Below are 15987 nucleotides of genomic sequence, written 5' to 3'. Positions count from 1 at the left end.
ACCCCCATCCGTGAATTAACATTAATGCGGAAAACGCTCCGTGTACAAACACATATGTTAACTGTACTGCCGCAAGAGCAGGAGTTGCCTCCAAGGCAGAGAAAGCAACCCCCCACGACCAAATCGAACAGGATGCCAAGGAAACTGATGCAGAGTCGAGTGAGCCGGCAAAAAGAGATGCCGCCGCCGGTGGTCGCAAACGCAAACGTCATTTGTACAATTCCATTCGCAGACAAATGGAGTTTTATTTTGGCGATGCGAATCTGACTAAAGATCGCTTCCTGCGACGCTATGTGGACCAGGATCCTTGTAAGTGGCACAGCCCAATAAACGCTTTTATAGCAGCCATTAAATTCTGAAAACTTCTAACTAGATGTGCCCCTGGAGATCTTTCTCACGTTCAATAAAATGAAGCCCCTCGCCCAGGATGTAAAGGAGATAGCCAAGGCATTAAACAACTCTCAGCTGCTGGAGTTGGATGAGAGCGCCCTGAAGGTACGCCGCAAGACCAAGCCCGACCAGCGCGACGTCAATGACAAGACGCTGTATGTGGAGGCCCTGCCGGCAAATGCCAGCCACGATTGGCTGAAGGAAGTCTTCAGTCGCTATGGCCCTGTGGCCTATGTATCGCTGCCCCACTACCCAGACAACAAGAAGATCAAGGAGTTTGCCTTCAGCGAGTTCGAACGCAGCACGGCCCTGGAGAAGGCGGTAAAAGCCTTTGCCCAGGTCCAGGGTGTCCTATCCCTTGACACAGACCCAGCCGTTTTGGCTAGCGTTCGCTCATTTCAGCAGCAACAACAGCAGTCCAAAAATGTTGATGCATCGCAGGAAGATGCCAACAAGCGGGGTCGCAAGAGAGACCTTGCCTCGTGCAGGGCCAAGGAGGAGGATCAGCATGACATTAAGCGTCTAAAGCTGGAACACCAGCCTAGCGAGGCATCCACTGCCGAAGAAACCGCAAGTGAATCGGACCAGGAGGCCTCAACGGCGGAGGAGGAGGAGAACGGCGCGAAAGATGATCAAACAGCTGGCGAGGGCGAGGGAGCTGGAGGTGGAGAGGCTGACGAAGCAAAGAAGCGTCGCCGCAAGCGCAAGAAGAAGGCCATCATAGACAAACCCAACATTGATCCCACCGCCGTAGAGCTGAAGGTCTTGCCAAAGACTAGCTGGTGCAGTCTGCGCAACAAATACCTCAATCTGCAGCGTCGCCTAGTCAGCGTGGCGAAGGCCAAGTTGTGGCGCGAGTCGCAGCAGCAACAGTTGGATCCCAATCATCCACGCAAGCGCACACCCATGCAGGCGACTGGCGGCCAGCAGTTATCGGAGACGAAGACTAACAACACGAACGCGAGCGTTGGCGGTGGTGGTGAGGAGGGCGAGCCGCTCAGCGATGCCGATGATGGCGGTGGGGCGACGGAGGCCAGCGTGCCCGTGCCGCCAAAGCGTCGCAAGGCTGTCCACAAAATGAACATGAATTTCTATGGAGCCGGTGGCGGAGAGACGGATGACAGTCGCAGCGCCGTTCGCACCGAGGATCCCTCCCAGGAGCGCACACCGCTCTTCAAGTACGAGCCGGGGCTCATTGTCGAGTGCACGCTGCATGAGCCGTGCACCAATATCAAAGAGTTCAAGACCGACATGCGCCAATATCCGGATATCAAGTATGTGGACATTAAAGAGGGTGATCAAGCGGCCACCTTGCGCATGGCTACACCTACCGCCGCCGAGGAGTTGGTGAGCCAGCTGAGCTGTGCCGAGAGGCAACTGAAGGTGCTAGATGGCCAAGCCGAGACCACGTACTGGCGCAAGATCGAACAGGATCGCGAAGCGAAGCTCACCAAGAAGGTGCGCGTACAGCAGAAGCGGGGACGCGAGAAGGTCTCCAAAGTGTTGGCCAAGCACACAAAATTCGACGATGGCGATGACGATGTGGGTGCCGTTTGCGAGCCATCCTCTGGCCCCCCAACAGAGGCATAGTCCTGGCATAAAACTCGATTATCGTTATGTAATAATGTGTTCTTGAACAAAACAAATACATATGTACATGGTAATGGTTAGATTTTTGCTTATGTTCTAGGCTTTTGGCTAACAAACAGTCCTTCTTAAACCTATAGATCAGATCCCCAAGCACACCCCACCCTAAATGTAGAGCGAACCATCGGCCGGTCCCAAATAGTGCATCGAAATGAGCAGGACATCGATGATGGTCCAAACGCCGAGACCACCGAAGCTGAACAGCTTGCCAATTCCCTCCTGCCAGTGGCCCAAATAGAAGCGATCGGCCCCAAAGCCGCCCTTGGGCTCCGGCTTGGCGTTGACCTCTGGCTTGGGATTGGCCTTGGGTTCTGGCTTGGCCTCGGGCTTGGGCTCCTTTTTCTTCTTGGCGGTAGACGTCACCTTTCGACGGTGGCGTGTTTGCTTTACAGTGGGGGTTGGTGCTTCATCCTGTTGCCTGGCATTGATCTCGCGCAGACGATTCTCCAGATCGCTGCTGGACCCAATCAAATGGCGATTCCAGGCAGCCAGCATGTCCTGCCCCGCATCGGGATCCCTTTGGCTGGTGGATGAGGTCATATCTGGAGGCTGATTCTGTTGGTTCTCTTTGCTGGCCTCGGCACTATCATTGGGATCCAAGGAGCTGGCCGACGCCTCCGCCTCGATTTCGTTTGGGGCCACTGCCGTTGGTTCCGCCTCCAGTGCGGGTGCCTGAGCAATGATCCTCTTGCAGGCATTCACCGCCGCCTGACGCTTCTGCTTGCGCTTGGGCGTCACAGCCGGCCATGGCAGGAGCTGCCGCGGCTGCTGCTGCTTCCGCTGCTTTTTTCTTTGATTTCTTGGCCGATGAGGCCTTGATCACCGTCTGATTGCTGCACTCTTCCATCGCAAACAGCGGCGGGACACCGTGTCCGGTGTCATTGGCACTCAAATCCGAAACGGAAACGGGCGCCAGCGCGGATCCTGCTGGTATGATCTCCACATTATTGATGACGGGCTTCTCGTTGGCGCTGCCAGCGGCAGTGGCTGCGGCTGCGGCTGCGGCTACTCCAAGCCTGCGTGTGGACAGCGGTGTGGTGTTGGGATTCGGTAGCATTCCGGACGGCACTTTCGGCGAGAATGTCAGTGTACGTACGTGGGAGGTGCGCTTGCGGGGCGTTGAGAGACTGCGATAGGCCTTCACATTGATGATGCCCGATGTGGAGGGTGTCGCCCGTTCGATGACCATCCGCGAGGAGTCCAGCGAAGCGGGTGGAATTGCAGCTTGCCCTGCCAGAGGCTCCTGCTGCTGATGCTCCTGCTCCTCCTGCTGCTTGGGCTTTTCTTCTGCTACTGCTGTTGTTGCCTGCTTCTCTTCCTCCACTGCAGCAGCCTGCAGCACGACACCGGCCGCATCTGCCGCCGCCGTTTCATCGATGAGCTGGGAGGGTGGCATCAACGGTGGCTGCTTCTGGGCACTGTTGATGATTATCGAATTGGGCGGCAGCTGGTCGGCTGTAAAGGTAATGGGCTCTGGCAGCGAGATCTCTATGTGAGAGTCCTCTGCATTGGCGAAGGCATCCGGGCCCAGCTGCTGGGCCACCCACTCGTTGTTCACCAGAAACGGCAGATGGGAGAGCATGCCTCCATTCGAGTAGAACATGGGAAAGGTCAGTTGTCCAGTGGTGGCATCCACGCACACCTGACCCGCGGCGGCAGCCTCTGCCTCTGTCAGCATTGCCCCAGGATCGAAGTTCAGGCTAAGGTTCTCACTGGTGAAGCTCACATTGGTGGAGGCGGCGCTGCCGGTGGGATCTGCTGCTCTGACCAGCTTCTGGACACTCTCATTCGAATTGAAGACAATCAGCTTGGAGATGGAAAAGTTGGGATCATCACATGAATTAGCCGCCACCGCAGTGCGTATGATCAGCGGTGTTTGTGGTGGTTCCGGGTCATTGGCAGGCTCAATCACTTCCTCTGCCTCTGCCTGTGCCTGTGCCTGCGCCACTAATTGTACTGAAGGAGAAGCGGCTGCTGTTTTTGTTGCTGCTGCTACTGCTACTGCTTCTTCTTCTATGGGTTGGCCTTCCATTGTGTCTGGTTCGTCTGGTTACGCAACAGGCCGTCCAGGATAGCATCACAGCTAACTGTGGGATTGTTAATGGTCACCGTCTGCAGGGCCACATTGATGTTCTTGACCAAAGTCTCACGAAAATCGGGATTATTAATAATGGCCGTCGTTAGCTCCTGTGCGGGAAGGGAGAGAGAGAGAGGGGGATTACAATTCGATTTGATCCCGATTGGATATGAGTTGTTTTCACTCACTGGCATTGTTTGTGGGGTAAGCATTAGCTCCGGCTCGGCCTCGTCGTTGTTTTGACGTGGCGTGGAATTGTTGCGCGGCTCTAGCGGCATCTCCTCTTCTCCTATATCCTCGCTGGCCAAGGTGCTCTCCGCCTCTGACTCCTCCTCATCCTCATCCTGATCTTCGGCTTCGACTTCGTCATCGTCGTCCACATGGCTGGCCAGAAAGCCGCTTATGTGCGACTTATCGCGGTTCAGGCTGCAGCAAATGTAAGGTGGCAGGAGGCGCGGACGCTTGCTTAACGTGGGCGATGGCGAGAATCCTACAGGCGATTGGGTGCGTCTGAAATAAAACGTTTCCGTTTGAAATGTGCGCGTCTGTGGAGCTGTGGCCTGTGCAGCACAATCAGCCGTGTCTAGTTACATGCGTCTCCTTTTGCGATGCACGTGGCTGGTGGCCTGGCTGGGTGTGCTGGTGGTCGCCCCCGCTGCTGCTGCTGGCTTGCTGGTGTTCGAGTTGCGATCCATGTTCATCAGCTCGAAGACGCGCTCGGATAGCTTGAGCTGTTGCAACTGATGGCGCAGCTCCAGCGGCAGCTTCTGCAGAGCCGGGGCCACTAAAAGTAGAAGCATACATATGTTAACTGTACTGCCGCAAGAGCAGGAGTTGTGCGTCTGCAGGCCCCGCTTGAGGGCAACGCATTCCTGCCGCAAGTGCGGCGATGTGCGGCACAGTGTGTGAGCGGCTTTTTCAGATCCTGATTCACCAGGTAACCTGCAAGGGAGCGGGGAGCCAAGCCACAAAAGAAAATGCCACAACAGAATTACAAGTGTTTACGGATGTAAACAGTAAACAGTAATTACCCAATACCAGACGAGCCACATCCGAATGCAAAACAATTGATTCCATGTCTGCTGCTCAACGGCACATGCTTGCAGCACTCAATATATTCGCCAAAGTGTAAAATAAACGCTTGTTTGGTTCGGATGCGTCCTCTTTTCCTTCGGCTCTCTGCTTTGCTTTTGCTTTTGCTTGGCTTGCCATTCGCCTTGGCAGCGCGTCGCGGACGCGGCCTTAGGTGTGGACCCTAGTTTTCCCACACGATTCACTTTTATTCACAACACACATACCCAGCGGTGATGTTTTACCAAAAGCTGCGGTCCAGGTTATTAGATTGATTAAATAAAATTCCTATTTAATTGGTATCGCTTTATTTACGTTTTGTTGTTTCCACACTGTACAACACACCTAATGCCCGCCAAAACAATTGACAGCTGCGCAGCGCTGCCAGACGGTTGGGTGTCCCACTGATCCGGTAGCCCTGAGGCCTATATAAACAGCGTGACCGTTTACGGTATTTTTCATACTTTTCGGTATTAACTTCATATAGAAATCCACTAAAAGCAAGTGTTAAAATTAAGCCAATCAATCAAGTAGAAAATAGATTCATCAATCGTATAAAATTATATGGCCATGGCTAAATGTTCTATATAGCTAATAATATTGGACGGAATATAAAAATCGAGGAATATAAAACTTGAATTCATCAGTATATTTACGGTAATGAGACGGAATGTTTCGGTATATTTCTGAGGGTCGGACGGTATATTTTATCGATAAGTCCGCGGTCACACAGCCCATAAATGTTTATTAAGGTCTTTAGCTTAATTCAATTTTAAATAAACACACGATTATATTGTTGTTGCTGCCGTACAGTGTACTTTACATTCTCATCTGTTTACCGCTCGCAAAAACTACTGACATCTGCGTTGCCCGACCAGACGGTTCAGTGTAACACTGAGGCCGGCTCGGCTGCTAAATAAAGTCCGAATCGCCTCGCATACAAAAATATTTTGTATTTTATTTAATGGCAGCCAAAGTCACAGCCAGTGATAAAGTCGAGGGTCAGGAGCCTGCCTCCAAGGCAGAGAAAGCAACCCCCCACGACCAAATCGAACAGGATGCCAAGGAAACTGATGCAGAGTCGAGTGAGCCGGCAAAAAGAGATGCCGCCGCCGGTGGTCGCAAACGCAAACGTCATTTGTACAATTCCATTCGCAGCCAAATGGAGTTTTATTTTGGCGATGCGAATCTGACTAAAGATCGCTTCCTGCGACGCTATGTGAACCAGGATCCTTGTAAGTGGCACAGCCCAATAAACGCTTTTATAGCAGCCATTAAATTCTGAAAACTTCTAACTAGATGTGCCCCTGGAGATCTTTCTCACGTTCAATAAAATGAAGCCCCTCGCCCAGGATGTAAAGGAGATAGCCAAGGCATTAAACAACTCCCAGCTGCTGGAGTTGGATGAGAGCGCCCTGAAGGTACGCCGCAAGACCAAGCTGCCCGACCAGCGCGACGTCAATGACAAGACGCTGTATGTGGAGGCCCTGCCGGCAAATGCCAGCCACGATTGGCTGAAGGAAGTCTTCAGTCGCTATGGCCCTGTGGCCTATGTATCGCTGCCCCACTACCCAGACAACAAGAAGATCAAGGAGTTTGCCTTCATCGAGTTCGAACGCAGCACGGCCCTGGAGAAGGCGGTAAAAGCCTTTGCCCAGGTCCAGGGTGTCCTATCCCTTGACACAGACCCAGCCGTTTTGGCTAGCGTTCGCTCATTTCAGCAGCAACAACAGCAGTCCAAAAATGTTGATGCATCGCAGGAAGATGCCAACAAGCGGGGTCGCAAGAGAGACCTTGCCTCGTGCAGGGCCAAGGAGGAGGATCAGCATGACATTAAGCGTCTAAAGCTGGAACACCAGCCTAGCGAGGCATCCACTGCCGAAGAGACCGCAAGTGAATCGGACCAGGAGGCCTCAACGGCGGAGGAGGAGGAGAACGGCGCGAAAGATGATCAAACAGCTGGCGAGGGCGAGGGAGCTGGAGGTGGAGAGGCTGACGAAGCAAAGAAGCGTCGCCGCAAGCGCAAGAAGAAGGCCATCATAGACAAACCCAACATTGATCCCACCGCCGTAGAGCTGAAGGTCTTGCCAAAGACTAGCTGGTGCAGTCTGCGCAACAAATACCTCAATCTGCAGCGTCGCCTAGTCAGCGTGGCGAAGGCCAAGTTGTGGCGCGAGTCGCAGCAGCAACAGTTGGATCCCAATCATCCACGCAAGCGCACACCCATGCAGGCGACTGGCGGCCAGCAGTTATCGGAGACGAAGACTAACAACACGAACGCGAGCGTTGGCGGTGGTGGTGAGGAGGGCGAGCCGCTCAGCGATGCCGATGATGGCGGTGGGGCGACGGAGGCCAGCGTGCCCGTGCCGCCAAAGCGTCGCAAGGCTGTCCACAAAATGAACATGAATTTCTATGGAGCCGGTGGCGGAGAGACGGATGACAGTCGCAGCGCCGTTCGCACCGAGGATCCCTCCCAGGAGCGCACACCGCTCTTCAAGTACGAGCCGGGGCTCATTGTCGAGTGCACGCTGCATGAGCCGTGCACCAATATCAAAGAGTTCAAGACCGACATGCGCCAATATCCGGATATCAAGTATGTGGACATTAAAGAGGGTGATCAAGCGGCCACCTTGCGCATGGCTACACCTACCGCCGCCGAGGAGTTGGTGCGCCAGCTGAGCTGTGCCGAGAGGCAACTGAAGGTGCTAGATGGCCAAGCCGAGACCCAGTACTGGCGCAAGATCGAACAGGATCGCGAAGCGAAGCTCACCAAGAAGGTGCGCGTACAGCAGAAGCGGGGACGCGAGAAGGTCTCCAAAGTGTTGGCCAAGCACACAAAATTCGACGATGGCGATGACGATGTGGGTGCCGTTTGCGAGCCATCCTCTGGCCCCCCAACAGAGGCATAGTCCTGGCATAAAACTCGATTATCGTTATGTAATAATGTGTTCTTGAACAAAACAAATACATATGTACATGGTAATGGTTAGATTTTTGCTTATGTTCTAGGCTTTTGGCTAACAAACAGTCCTTCTTAAACCTATAGATCAGATCCCCAAGCACACCCCACCCTAAATGTAGAGCGAACCATCGGCCGGTCCCAAATAGTGCATCGAAATGAGCAGGACATCGATGATGGTCCAAACGCCGAGACCACCGAAGCTGAACAGCTTGCCAATTCCCTCCTGCCAGTGGCCCAAATAGAAGCGATCGGCCCCAAAGCCGCCCTTGGGCTCCGGCTTGGCCTTGACCTCTGGCTTGGGATTGGCCTTGGGTTCTGGCTTGGCCTCGGGCTTGGGCTCCTTTTTCTTCTTGGCGGTAGACGTCACCTTTCGACGGTGGCGTGTTTGCTTTACAGTGGGGGTTGGTGCTTCATCCTGTTGCCTGGCATTGATCTCGCGCAGACGATTCTCCAGATCGCTGCTGGACCCAATCAAATGGCGATTCCAGGCAGCCAGCATGTCCTGCCCCGCATCGGGATCCCTTTGGCTGGTGGATGAGGAGGTCATATCTGGAGGCTGATTCTGTTGGTTCTCTTTGCTGGCCTCGGCACTATCATTGGGATCCAAGGAGCTGGCCGACGCCTCCGCCTCGATTTCGTTTGGGGCCACTGCCGTTGGTTCCGCCTCCAGTGCGGGTGCCTGAGAAATGATCCTCTTGCAGGCATTCACCGCCGCCTGACGCTTCTGCTTGCGCTTGGGCGTCACAGTGGCCATGGCAGGAGCTGCCGCGGCTGCTGCTGCTTCCGCTGCTTTTTTCTTTGATTTCTTGGCCGATGAGGCCTTAATCACCGTCTGATTGCTGCACTCTTCCATCGCAAACAGCGGCGGGACACCGTGTCCGGTGTCATTGGCACTCAAATCCGAAACGGAAACGGGCGCCAGCGCGGATCCTGCTGGTATGATCTCCACATTATTGATGACGGGCTTCTCGTTGGCGCTGCCAGCGGCAGTGGCTGCGGCTGCGGCTGCGGCTACTCCAAGCCTGCGTGTGGACAGCGGTGTGGTGTTGGGATTCGGTAGCATTCCGGACGGCACTTTCGGCGAGAATGTCAGTGTACGTACGTGGGAGGTGCGCTTGCGGGGCGTTGAGAGACTGCGATAGGCCTTCACATTGATGATGCCCGATGTGGAGGGTGTCGCCCGTTCGATGACCATCCGCGAGGAGTCCATCGAAGCGGGTGGAATTGCAGCTTGCCCTGCCAGAGGCTCCTGCTGCTGATGCTGCTGCTCCTCCTGCTGCTTGGGCTTTTCTTCTGCTACTGCTGTTGTTGCCTGCTTCTCTTCCTCCACTGCAGCAGCCTGCAGCACGACACCGGCCGCATCTGCCGCCGCCGTTTCATCGATGAGCTGGGAGGGTGGCATCAACGGTGGCTGCTTCTGGGCACTGTTGATGATTATCGAATTGGGCGGCAGCTGGTCGGCTGTAAAGGTAATGGGCTCTGGCAGCGAGATCTCTATGTGAGAGTCCTCTGCATTGGCGAAGGCATCCGGGCCCAGCTGCTGGGCCACCCACTCGTTGTTCACCAGAAACGGCAGATGGGAGAGCATGCCTCCATTCGAGTAGAACATGGGAAAGGTCAGTTGTCCAGCCGCGGCGGCAGCCTCTGCCTCTGTCAGCATTGCCCCAGGATCGAAGTTCAGGCTAAGGTTCTCACTGGTGAAGCTCACATTGGTGGAGGCGGCGCTGCCGGTGGGATCTGCTGCTCTGACCAGCTTCTGGACACTCTCATTCGAATTGAAGACAATCAGCTTGGAGATGGAAAAGTTGGGATCATCACATGAATTAGCCGCCACCGCAGTGCGTGTGATCAGCGGTGTTTGTGGTGGTTCCGGGTAATTGGCAGGCTCAATCACTTCCTCTGCCTCTGCCTGTGCCTGTGCCTGCGCCACTAATTGTACTGAAGGAGAAGCGGCTGCTGTTTTTGTTGCTGCTGCTACTGCTACTGCTTCTTCTTCTATGGGTTGGCCTTCCATTGTGTCTGGTTCGTCGGCACCCACTACCTCTTGGATGATACGATCGAATGAGGGATCCTTCTCGGTGGCCTCCAGTATGTTACGCACCAGGCCGTCCAGGATAGCATCACAGCTAACTGTGGGATTGTTAATGGTCACCGTCTGCAGGGCCACATTGATGTTCTTGACCAAAGTCTCACGAAAATCGGGATTATTAATAATGGCCGTCGTTAGCTCCTGTGCGGGAAGGGAGAGAGAGAGAGGGGGATTACAATTCGATTTGATCCCGATTGGATATGAGTTGTTTTCACTCACTGGCATTGTTTGTGGGGTAAGCATTAGCTCCGGCTCGGCCTCGTCGTTGTTTTGACGTGGCGTGGAATTGTTGCGCGGCTCTAGCGGCATCTCCTCTTCTCCTATATCCTCGCTGGCCAAGGTGCTCTCCGCCTCTGACTCCTCCTCATCCTCATCCTGATCTTCGGCTTCGACTTCGTCATCGTCGTCCACATGGCTGGCCAGAAAGCCGCTTATGTGCGACTTATCGCGGTTCAGGCTGCAGCAAATGTAAGGTGGCAGGAGGCGCGGACGCTTGCTTAACGTGGGCGATGGCGAGAATCCTACAGGCGATTGGGTGCGTCTGAAATAAAACGTTTCCGTTTGAAATGTGCGCGTCTGTGGAGCTGTGGCCTGTGCAGCACAATCAGCCGTGTCTAGTTACATGCGTCTCCTTTTGCGATGCACGTGGCTGGTGGCCTGGCTGGGTGTGCTGGTGGTCGCCCCCGCTGCTGCTGCTGGCTTGCTGGTGTTCGAGTTGCGATCCATGTTCATCAGCTCGAAGACGCGCTCGGATAGCTTGAGCTGTTGCAACTGATGGCGCAGCTCCAGCGGCAGCTTCTGCAGAGCCCGGGCCACTAAAAGTAGAAGCATACATATGTTAACTGTACTGCCGCAAGAGCAGGAGTTGTGCGTCTGCAGGCCCCGCTTGAGGGCAACGCATTCCTGCCGCAAGTGCGGCGATGTGCGGCACAGTGTGTGAGCGGCTTTTTTCAGATCCTGATTCACCAGGTAACCTGCAAGGGAGCGGGGAGCCAAGCCACAAAAGAAAATGCCACAACAGAATTACAAGTGTTTACGGATGTAAACAGTAAACAGTAATTACCCAATACCAGACGAGCCACATCCGAATGCAAAACAATTGATTCCATGTCTGCTGCTCAACGGCACATGCTTGCAGCACACAATATATTCGCCAAAGTGTAAAATAAACGCTTGTTTGGTTCGGATGCGTCCTCTTTTCCTTCGGCTCTCTGCTTTGCTTTTGCTTTTGCTTGGCTTGCCATTCGCCTTGGCAGCGCGTCGCGGACGCGGCCTTAGGTGTGGACCCTAGTTTTCCCACACGATTCACTTTTATTCACAACACACATACCCAGCGGTGAACTATTGCTTGATGTTTTACCAAAAGCTGCGGTCCAGGTTATTAGATTGATTAAATAAAATTCCTATTTAATTGGTATCGCTTTATTTACGTTTTGTTGTTGCCACACTGTACAGCACACCTAATGCCCGCCAAAACAATTGACAGCTGCGCAGCGCTGCCAGACGGTTGGGTGTCCCACTGATCCGGTAGCCCTGAGGCCTATATAAACAGCGTGACCGTTTACGGTATTTTTCATACTTTTCGGTATTAACTTTATATAGAAATCCACTAAAAGAAAGTGTTAAAATTAAGCCAATCAATCAAGTAGAAAATAGATTCATCAATCGTATAAAATTATATGGCCATGGCTAAATGTTCTATATAGCTAATAATATTGGACGGAATATAAAAATCGAGGAATATAAAACTTGAATTCATCAGTATATTTACGGTAATGAGACGGAATGTTTCGGTATATTTCTGAGGGTCGGACGGTATATTTTATCGATAAGTCCGCGGTCACACAGTCCATAAATGTTTATTAAGGTCTTTAGCTTAATTCAATTTTAAATAAACACACGATTATATTGTTGTTGCTGCCGTACAGTGTACTTTACATTCTCATCTGTTTACCGCTCGCAAAAACTACTGACATCTGCGTTGCCCGACCAGACGGTTCAGTGTAACACTGAGGCCGGCTCGGCTGCTAAATAAAGTCCAAATCGCCTCGCATACAAAAATATTTTGTATATTATTTAATGGCAGCCAAAGTCACAGCCAGTGATAAGAGCGAGGGTCAGGAGCCTGCCTCCAAGGCAGAGAAAGCAACCCCCCACGACCAAATCGAACAGGATGCCAAGGAAACTGATGCAGAGTCGAGTGAGCCGGCAAAAAGGGATGCCGCCGCCGGTGGTCGCAAACGCAAACGTCATTTGTACAATTCCATTCGCAGCCAAATGGAGTTTTATTTTGGCGATGCGAATCTGACTAAAGATCGCTTCCTGCGACGCTATGTGAACCAGGATCCTTGTAAGTGGCACAGCCCAATAAACGCTTTTATAGCAGCCATTAAATTCTGAAAACTTCTAACTAGATGTGCCCCTGGAGATCTTTCTCACGTTCAATAAAATGAAGCCCCTCGCCCAGGATGTAAAGGAGATAGCCAAGGCATTAAACAACTCCAAGCTGCTGGAGTTGGATGAGAGCGCCCTGAAGGTACGCCGCAAGACCAAGCTGCCCGACCAGCGCGACGTCAATGACAAGACGCTGTATGTGGAGGCCCTTCCGGCAAATGCCAGCCACGATTGGCTGAAGGAAGTCTTCAGTCGCTATGGCCCTGTGGCCTATGTATCGCTGCCCCACTACCCAGACAACAAGAAGATCAAGGAGTTTGCCTTCATCGAGTTCGAACGCAGCACGGCCCTGGAGAAGGCGGTAAAAGCCTTTGCCCAGGTCCAGGGTGTCCTATCCCTTGACACAGACCCAGCCGTTTTGGCTAGCGTTCGCTCATTTCAGCAGCAACAACAGCAGTCCAAAAATGTTGATGCATCGCAGGAAGATGCCAACAAGCGGGGTCGCAAGAGAGACCTTGCCTCGTGCAGGGCCAAGGAGGAGGATCAGCATGACATTAAGCGTCTAAAGCTGGAACACCAGCCTAGCGAGGCATCCACTGCCGAAGAGACCGCAAGTGAATCGGACCAGGAGGCCTCAACGGCGGAGGAGGAGGAGAACGGCGCGAAAGATGATCAAACAGCTGGCGAGGGCGAGGGAGCTGGAGGTGGAGAGGCTGACGAAGCAAAGAAGCGTCGCCGCAAGCGCAAGAAGAAGGCCATCATAGACAAACCCAACATTGATCCCACCGCCGTAGAGCTGAAGGTCTTGCCAAAGACTAGCTGGTGCAGTCTGCGCAACAAATACCTCAATCTGCAGCGTCGCCTAGTCAGCGTGGCGAAGGCCAAGTTGTGGCGCGAGTCGCAGCAGCAACAGTTGGATCCCAATCATCCACGCAAGCGCACACCCATGCAGGCGACTGGCGGCCAGCAGTTATCGGAGACGAAGACTAACAACACGAACGCGAGCGTTGGCGGTGGTGGTGAGGAGGGCGAGCCGCTCAGCGATGCCGATGATGGCGGTGGGGCGACGGAGGCCAGCGTGCCCGTGCCGCCAAAGCGTCGCAAGGCTGTCCACAAAATGAACATGAATTTCTATGGAGCCGGTGGCGGAGAGACGGATGACAGTCGCAGCGCCGTTCGCACCGAGGATCCCTCCCAGGAGCGCACACCGCTCTTCAAGTACGAGCCGGGGCTCATTGTCGAGTGCACGCTGCATGAGCCGTGCACCAATATCAAAGAGTTCAAGACCGACATGCGCCAATATCCGGATATCAAGTATGTGGACATTAAAGAGGGTGATCAAGCGGCCACCTTGCGCATGGCTACACCTACCGCCGCCGAGGAGTTGGTGCGCCAGCTGAGCTGTGCCGAGAGGCAACTGAAGGTGCTAGATGGCCAAGCCGAGACCCAGTACTGGCGCAAGATCGAACAGGATCGCGAAGCGAAGCTCACCAAGAAGGTGCGCGTACAGCAGAAGCGGGGACGCGAGAAGGTCTCCAAAGTGTTGGCCAAGCACACAAAATTCGACGATGGCGATGACGATGTGGGTGCCGTTTGCGAGCCATCCTCTGGCCCCCCAACAGAGGCATAGTCCTGGCATAAAACTCGATTATCGTTATGTAATAATGTGTTCTTGAACAAAACAAATACATATGTACATGGTAATGGTTAGATTTTTGCTTATGTTCTAGGCTTTTGGCTAACAAACAGTCCTTCTTAAACCTATAGATCAGATCCCCAAGCACACCCCACCCTAAATGTAGAGCGAACCATCGGCCGGTCCCAAATAGTGCATCGAAATGAGCAGGACATCGATGATGGTCCAAACGCCGAGACCACCGAAGCTGAACAGCTTGCCAATTCCCTCCTGCCAGTGGCCCAAATAGAAGCGATCGGCCCCAAAGCCGCCCAGGGTGAGGCTTATCAACAGCGCTGTGCTCCAGCGATAGCCCTGCGTCCAGTTGCATTTTAGGTTTCGTGTAAACGAACGATTGCCCAGACAGAGGACATCCTGGTGGACGGTGCAATTGGTGCGATAGAATTTGTTGCAATTGGCGCGCTGCAGGCAGCTCTGCTGCCAGAGCTCTGTCTGGTAGCAGTAGCGACAGCTCATCTGACGCTGAAAGCTGCGCTCGCCCTGGCACTGGACATTGGTGATGGCCTCACAGGTGACGTTTACCTCGCGTCCGTAGTAGCAGCCATAGTTGTAGCTGCATCGGATGCAGGGAAACTGCAGACGGTCGCAGGGCGTCTCTCTATCGAAAGGACATAGCATGTTGTTGTTGCTGCTGCTGCTGGTGTAGGTGGTTATGTTATCGATGGATGCACTGGAGGATGATGATGTTTTGGATCCCATATTGCCCAGGGCCGGCATAAATACTTCGTTGTCGTTGTTATTATTATTGCTGGCATTGCTGTTGTCCTTGTGGTCGCCCTTTGCATCGGATAGATCCATTTGGTTGCCACCGCTGGCCGTCTCGCTGTTCTTAATGCCGTTTAGCACGAATATAACAATTAGAGCTATCGCGGAGCGCATATTCACTACAATGCATTGACGTTGTGGTCGCATTTTGATCAACAAATCTTCGAAACAAATTTAGTTTTTTTTTTTTTTAGGATTTAAGTTACCAAGCTACCCGTGAGTAGCGTGGGATTATTTGGCCGCCCGCCTTTTGAAGGTGGAAATTGCCAAGTCAAAGAATAGAAGATGTTGGAGTACTGTTTATAGCTTTACATCAATTTCGTCGATGAAGTCAATTAGTGTTTGGTACGCGCTGATGTTTTCTTTTTCAAAGAATTTGTAAATATCATTATATTTTCTTAGAGATGGGAAGTTTTGCCTTGTTGTGTTGTACTTTGTACAAGTGAAAATTAAATGCGAGGCGTTATCGATACTATCGCATGTATCACATATGATACTAGGAACTACATGCATTTTGGCGAGAGTGTGCCTATCGAATGCGTTACCACTAAGCAGTCTGTTGATTCTTTTAGCGTCAATGGCTTTAAGCTTAGTTTTATTTAGGAACCACGGTTTGGATGATGTTGAGGGGAAAAGCGAGCAGTAACCTCGGTGCTTGATACTAGCAAACTCGGCGTATTCTCTCTCCCATTCTGCTTTTAAGATTCTGTGTATTTCGCACATAGCGTCTTTAAGGTTCCATTTAACCACTGTGTATTTTCCTCGTCTGTGGGCTTCTTTGGCTGCTGCGTCAACTGAAGTGTTCTGAGGGATGTTAGCGTGTCCGGGAATGTAGTGAACCTCTACAGTTCTTAGATGTGGATTTTGTTGGATCTTTTCTCTGATTTTGTAGGCGA

The 15987-nt window shown here is 52.8% G+C and overlaps 5 protein-coding genes across 6 annotated transcripts; 3 read left to right on the top strand and 2 right to left on the bottom strand.

Moving 5' to 3' along the window:
* Positions 1-50: 50 nt before the first annotated feature.
* On the top strand, positions 51-2060 carry LOC117186928 (la-related protein 7-like; the record flags this gene model as incomplete). The annotated part of the gene is made up of 2 exons (XM_033388288.1): positions 51-309; positions 374-2060. Coding segments are annotated over 2 exons (1866 nt in total), but the record flags the coding sequence as incomplete, so codon positions are not given.
* Positions 2061-5916: 3856 nt separating this feature from the next.
* LOC108153892 (la-related protein 7) lies at positions 5917-8174 on the top strand. The gene is made up of 2 exons (XM_017283993.2): positions 5917-6420; positions 6485-8174. Exons 1-2 carry the CDS (start codon positions 6150-6152, stop codon positions 8092-8094), a joined length of 1881 nt encoding a protein of 626 aa, XP_017139482.2. The 5' UTR covers positions 5917-6149; the 3' UTR covers positions 8095-8174.
* Positions 8116-11737, bottom strand: LOC117186353. 2 transcript variants are annotated; one of them, XM_033387068.1, is made up of 5 exons: positions 11667-11737; positions 11300-11602; positions 10859-11210; positions 10456-10777; positions 8116-10377 (listed from the first exon to the last, which is right to left on the bottom strand). In XM_033387068.1, the coding sequence occupies exons 2-5, from the start codon at positions 11343-11345 to the stop codon at positions 8257-8259; spliced, it is 2841 nt and encodes a 946-aa protein (XP_033242959.1). In that variant the 5' UTR covers positions 11346-11602; positions 11667-11737; the 3' UTR covers positions 8116-8256. The 2 variants fall into 2 exon arrangements, with proteins under 2 accessions (XP_033242959.1, XP_033242962.1); XM_033387071.1 differs by having other exon boundaries at positions 10859-11051; positions 11567-11714.
* A 328-nt stretch (positions 11738-12065) lies between these two features.
* Positions 12066-14340, top strand: LOC117187987 (la-related protein 7-like). The gene is made up of 2 exons (XM_033391060.1): positions 12066-12586; positions 12651-14340. The coding sequence occupies exons 1-2, from the start codon at positions 12316-12318 to the stop codon at positions 14258-14260; spliced, it is 1881 nt and encodes a 626-aa protein (XP_033246951.1). The 5' UTR covers positions 12066-12315; the 3' UTR covers positions 14261-14340.
* Positions 14282-15425, bottom strand: LOC108153903 (TM2 domain-containing protein almondex). Its single transcript, XM_017284003.2, has one exon. The coding sequence runs from the start codon at positions 15236-15238 to the stop codon at positions 14423-14425; it is 816 nt and encodes a 271-aa protein (XP_017139492.1). The 5' UTR covers positions 15239-15425; the 3' UTR covers positions 14282-14422.
* Positions 15426-15987: the final 562 nt, after the last annotated feature.

The sequence above is a fragment of the Drosophila miranda genome, chromosome XL (assembly GCF_003369915.1).
Source record: "Drosophila miranda strain MSH22 chromosome XL, D.miranda_PacBio2.1, whole genome shotgun sequence".
In the NCBI taxonomy this organism is placed as follows: domain Eukaryota; kingdom Metazoa; phylum Arthropoda; class Insecta; order Diptera; family Drosophilidae; genus Drosophila; species Drosophila miranda.
The sequence above is the reverse complement of the archived record's forward strand: the minus strand, read 5'-3'. Positions and strand labels throughout refer to the sequence as shown.

Bases quoted from the DNA above. Each gene is read 5' to 3' on its own strand.
- LOC117186353 (XM_033387068.1), bottom strand. From the start codon at position 11,345: ATGGAATCAATTGTTTTGCATTCGGATGTGGCTCGTCTGGTATTGG. The intron at 10,778-10,858 runs GTAACTAGACAC...GTTTTATTTCAG, and splicing joins CATCGCAAAAGGAGACGCAT to ACGCACCCAATCGCCTGTAG. The intron at 10,378-10,455 runs GTGAGTGAAAAC...CTTCCCGCACAG, and splicing joins TTACCCCACAAACAATGCCA to GAGCTAACGACGGCCATTAT.
- LOC108153903 (XM_017284003.2), bottom strand. From the start codon at position 15,238: ATGCGACCACAACGTCAATGCATTGTAGTGAATATGCGCTCCGCGATA.
- LOC108153892 (XM_017283993.2), top strand. From the start codon at position 6,150: ATGGCAGCCAAAGTCACAGCCAGTGATAAAGTCGAGGGTCAGGAGCCT. The intron at 6,421-6,484 runs GTAAGTGGCACA...ACTTCTAACTAG, and splicing joins CTATGTGAACCAGGATCCTT to ATGTGCCCCTGGAGATCTTT.
- LOC117187987 (XM_033391060.1), top strand. From the start codon at position 12,316: ATGGCAGCCAAAGTCACAGCCAGTGATAAGAGCGAGGGTCAGGAGCCT. The intron at 12,587-12,650 runs GTAAGTGGCACA...ACTTCTAACTAG, and splicing joins CTATGTGAACCAGGATCCTT to ATGTGCCCCTGGAGATCTTT.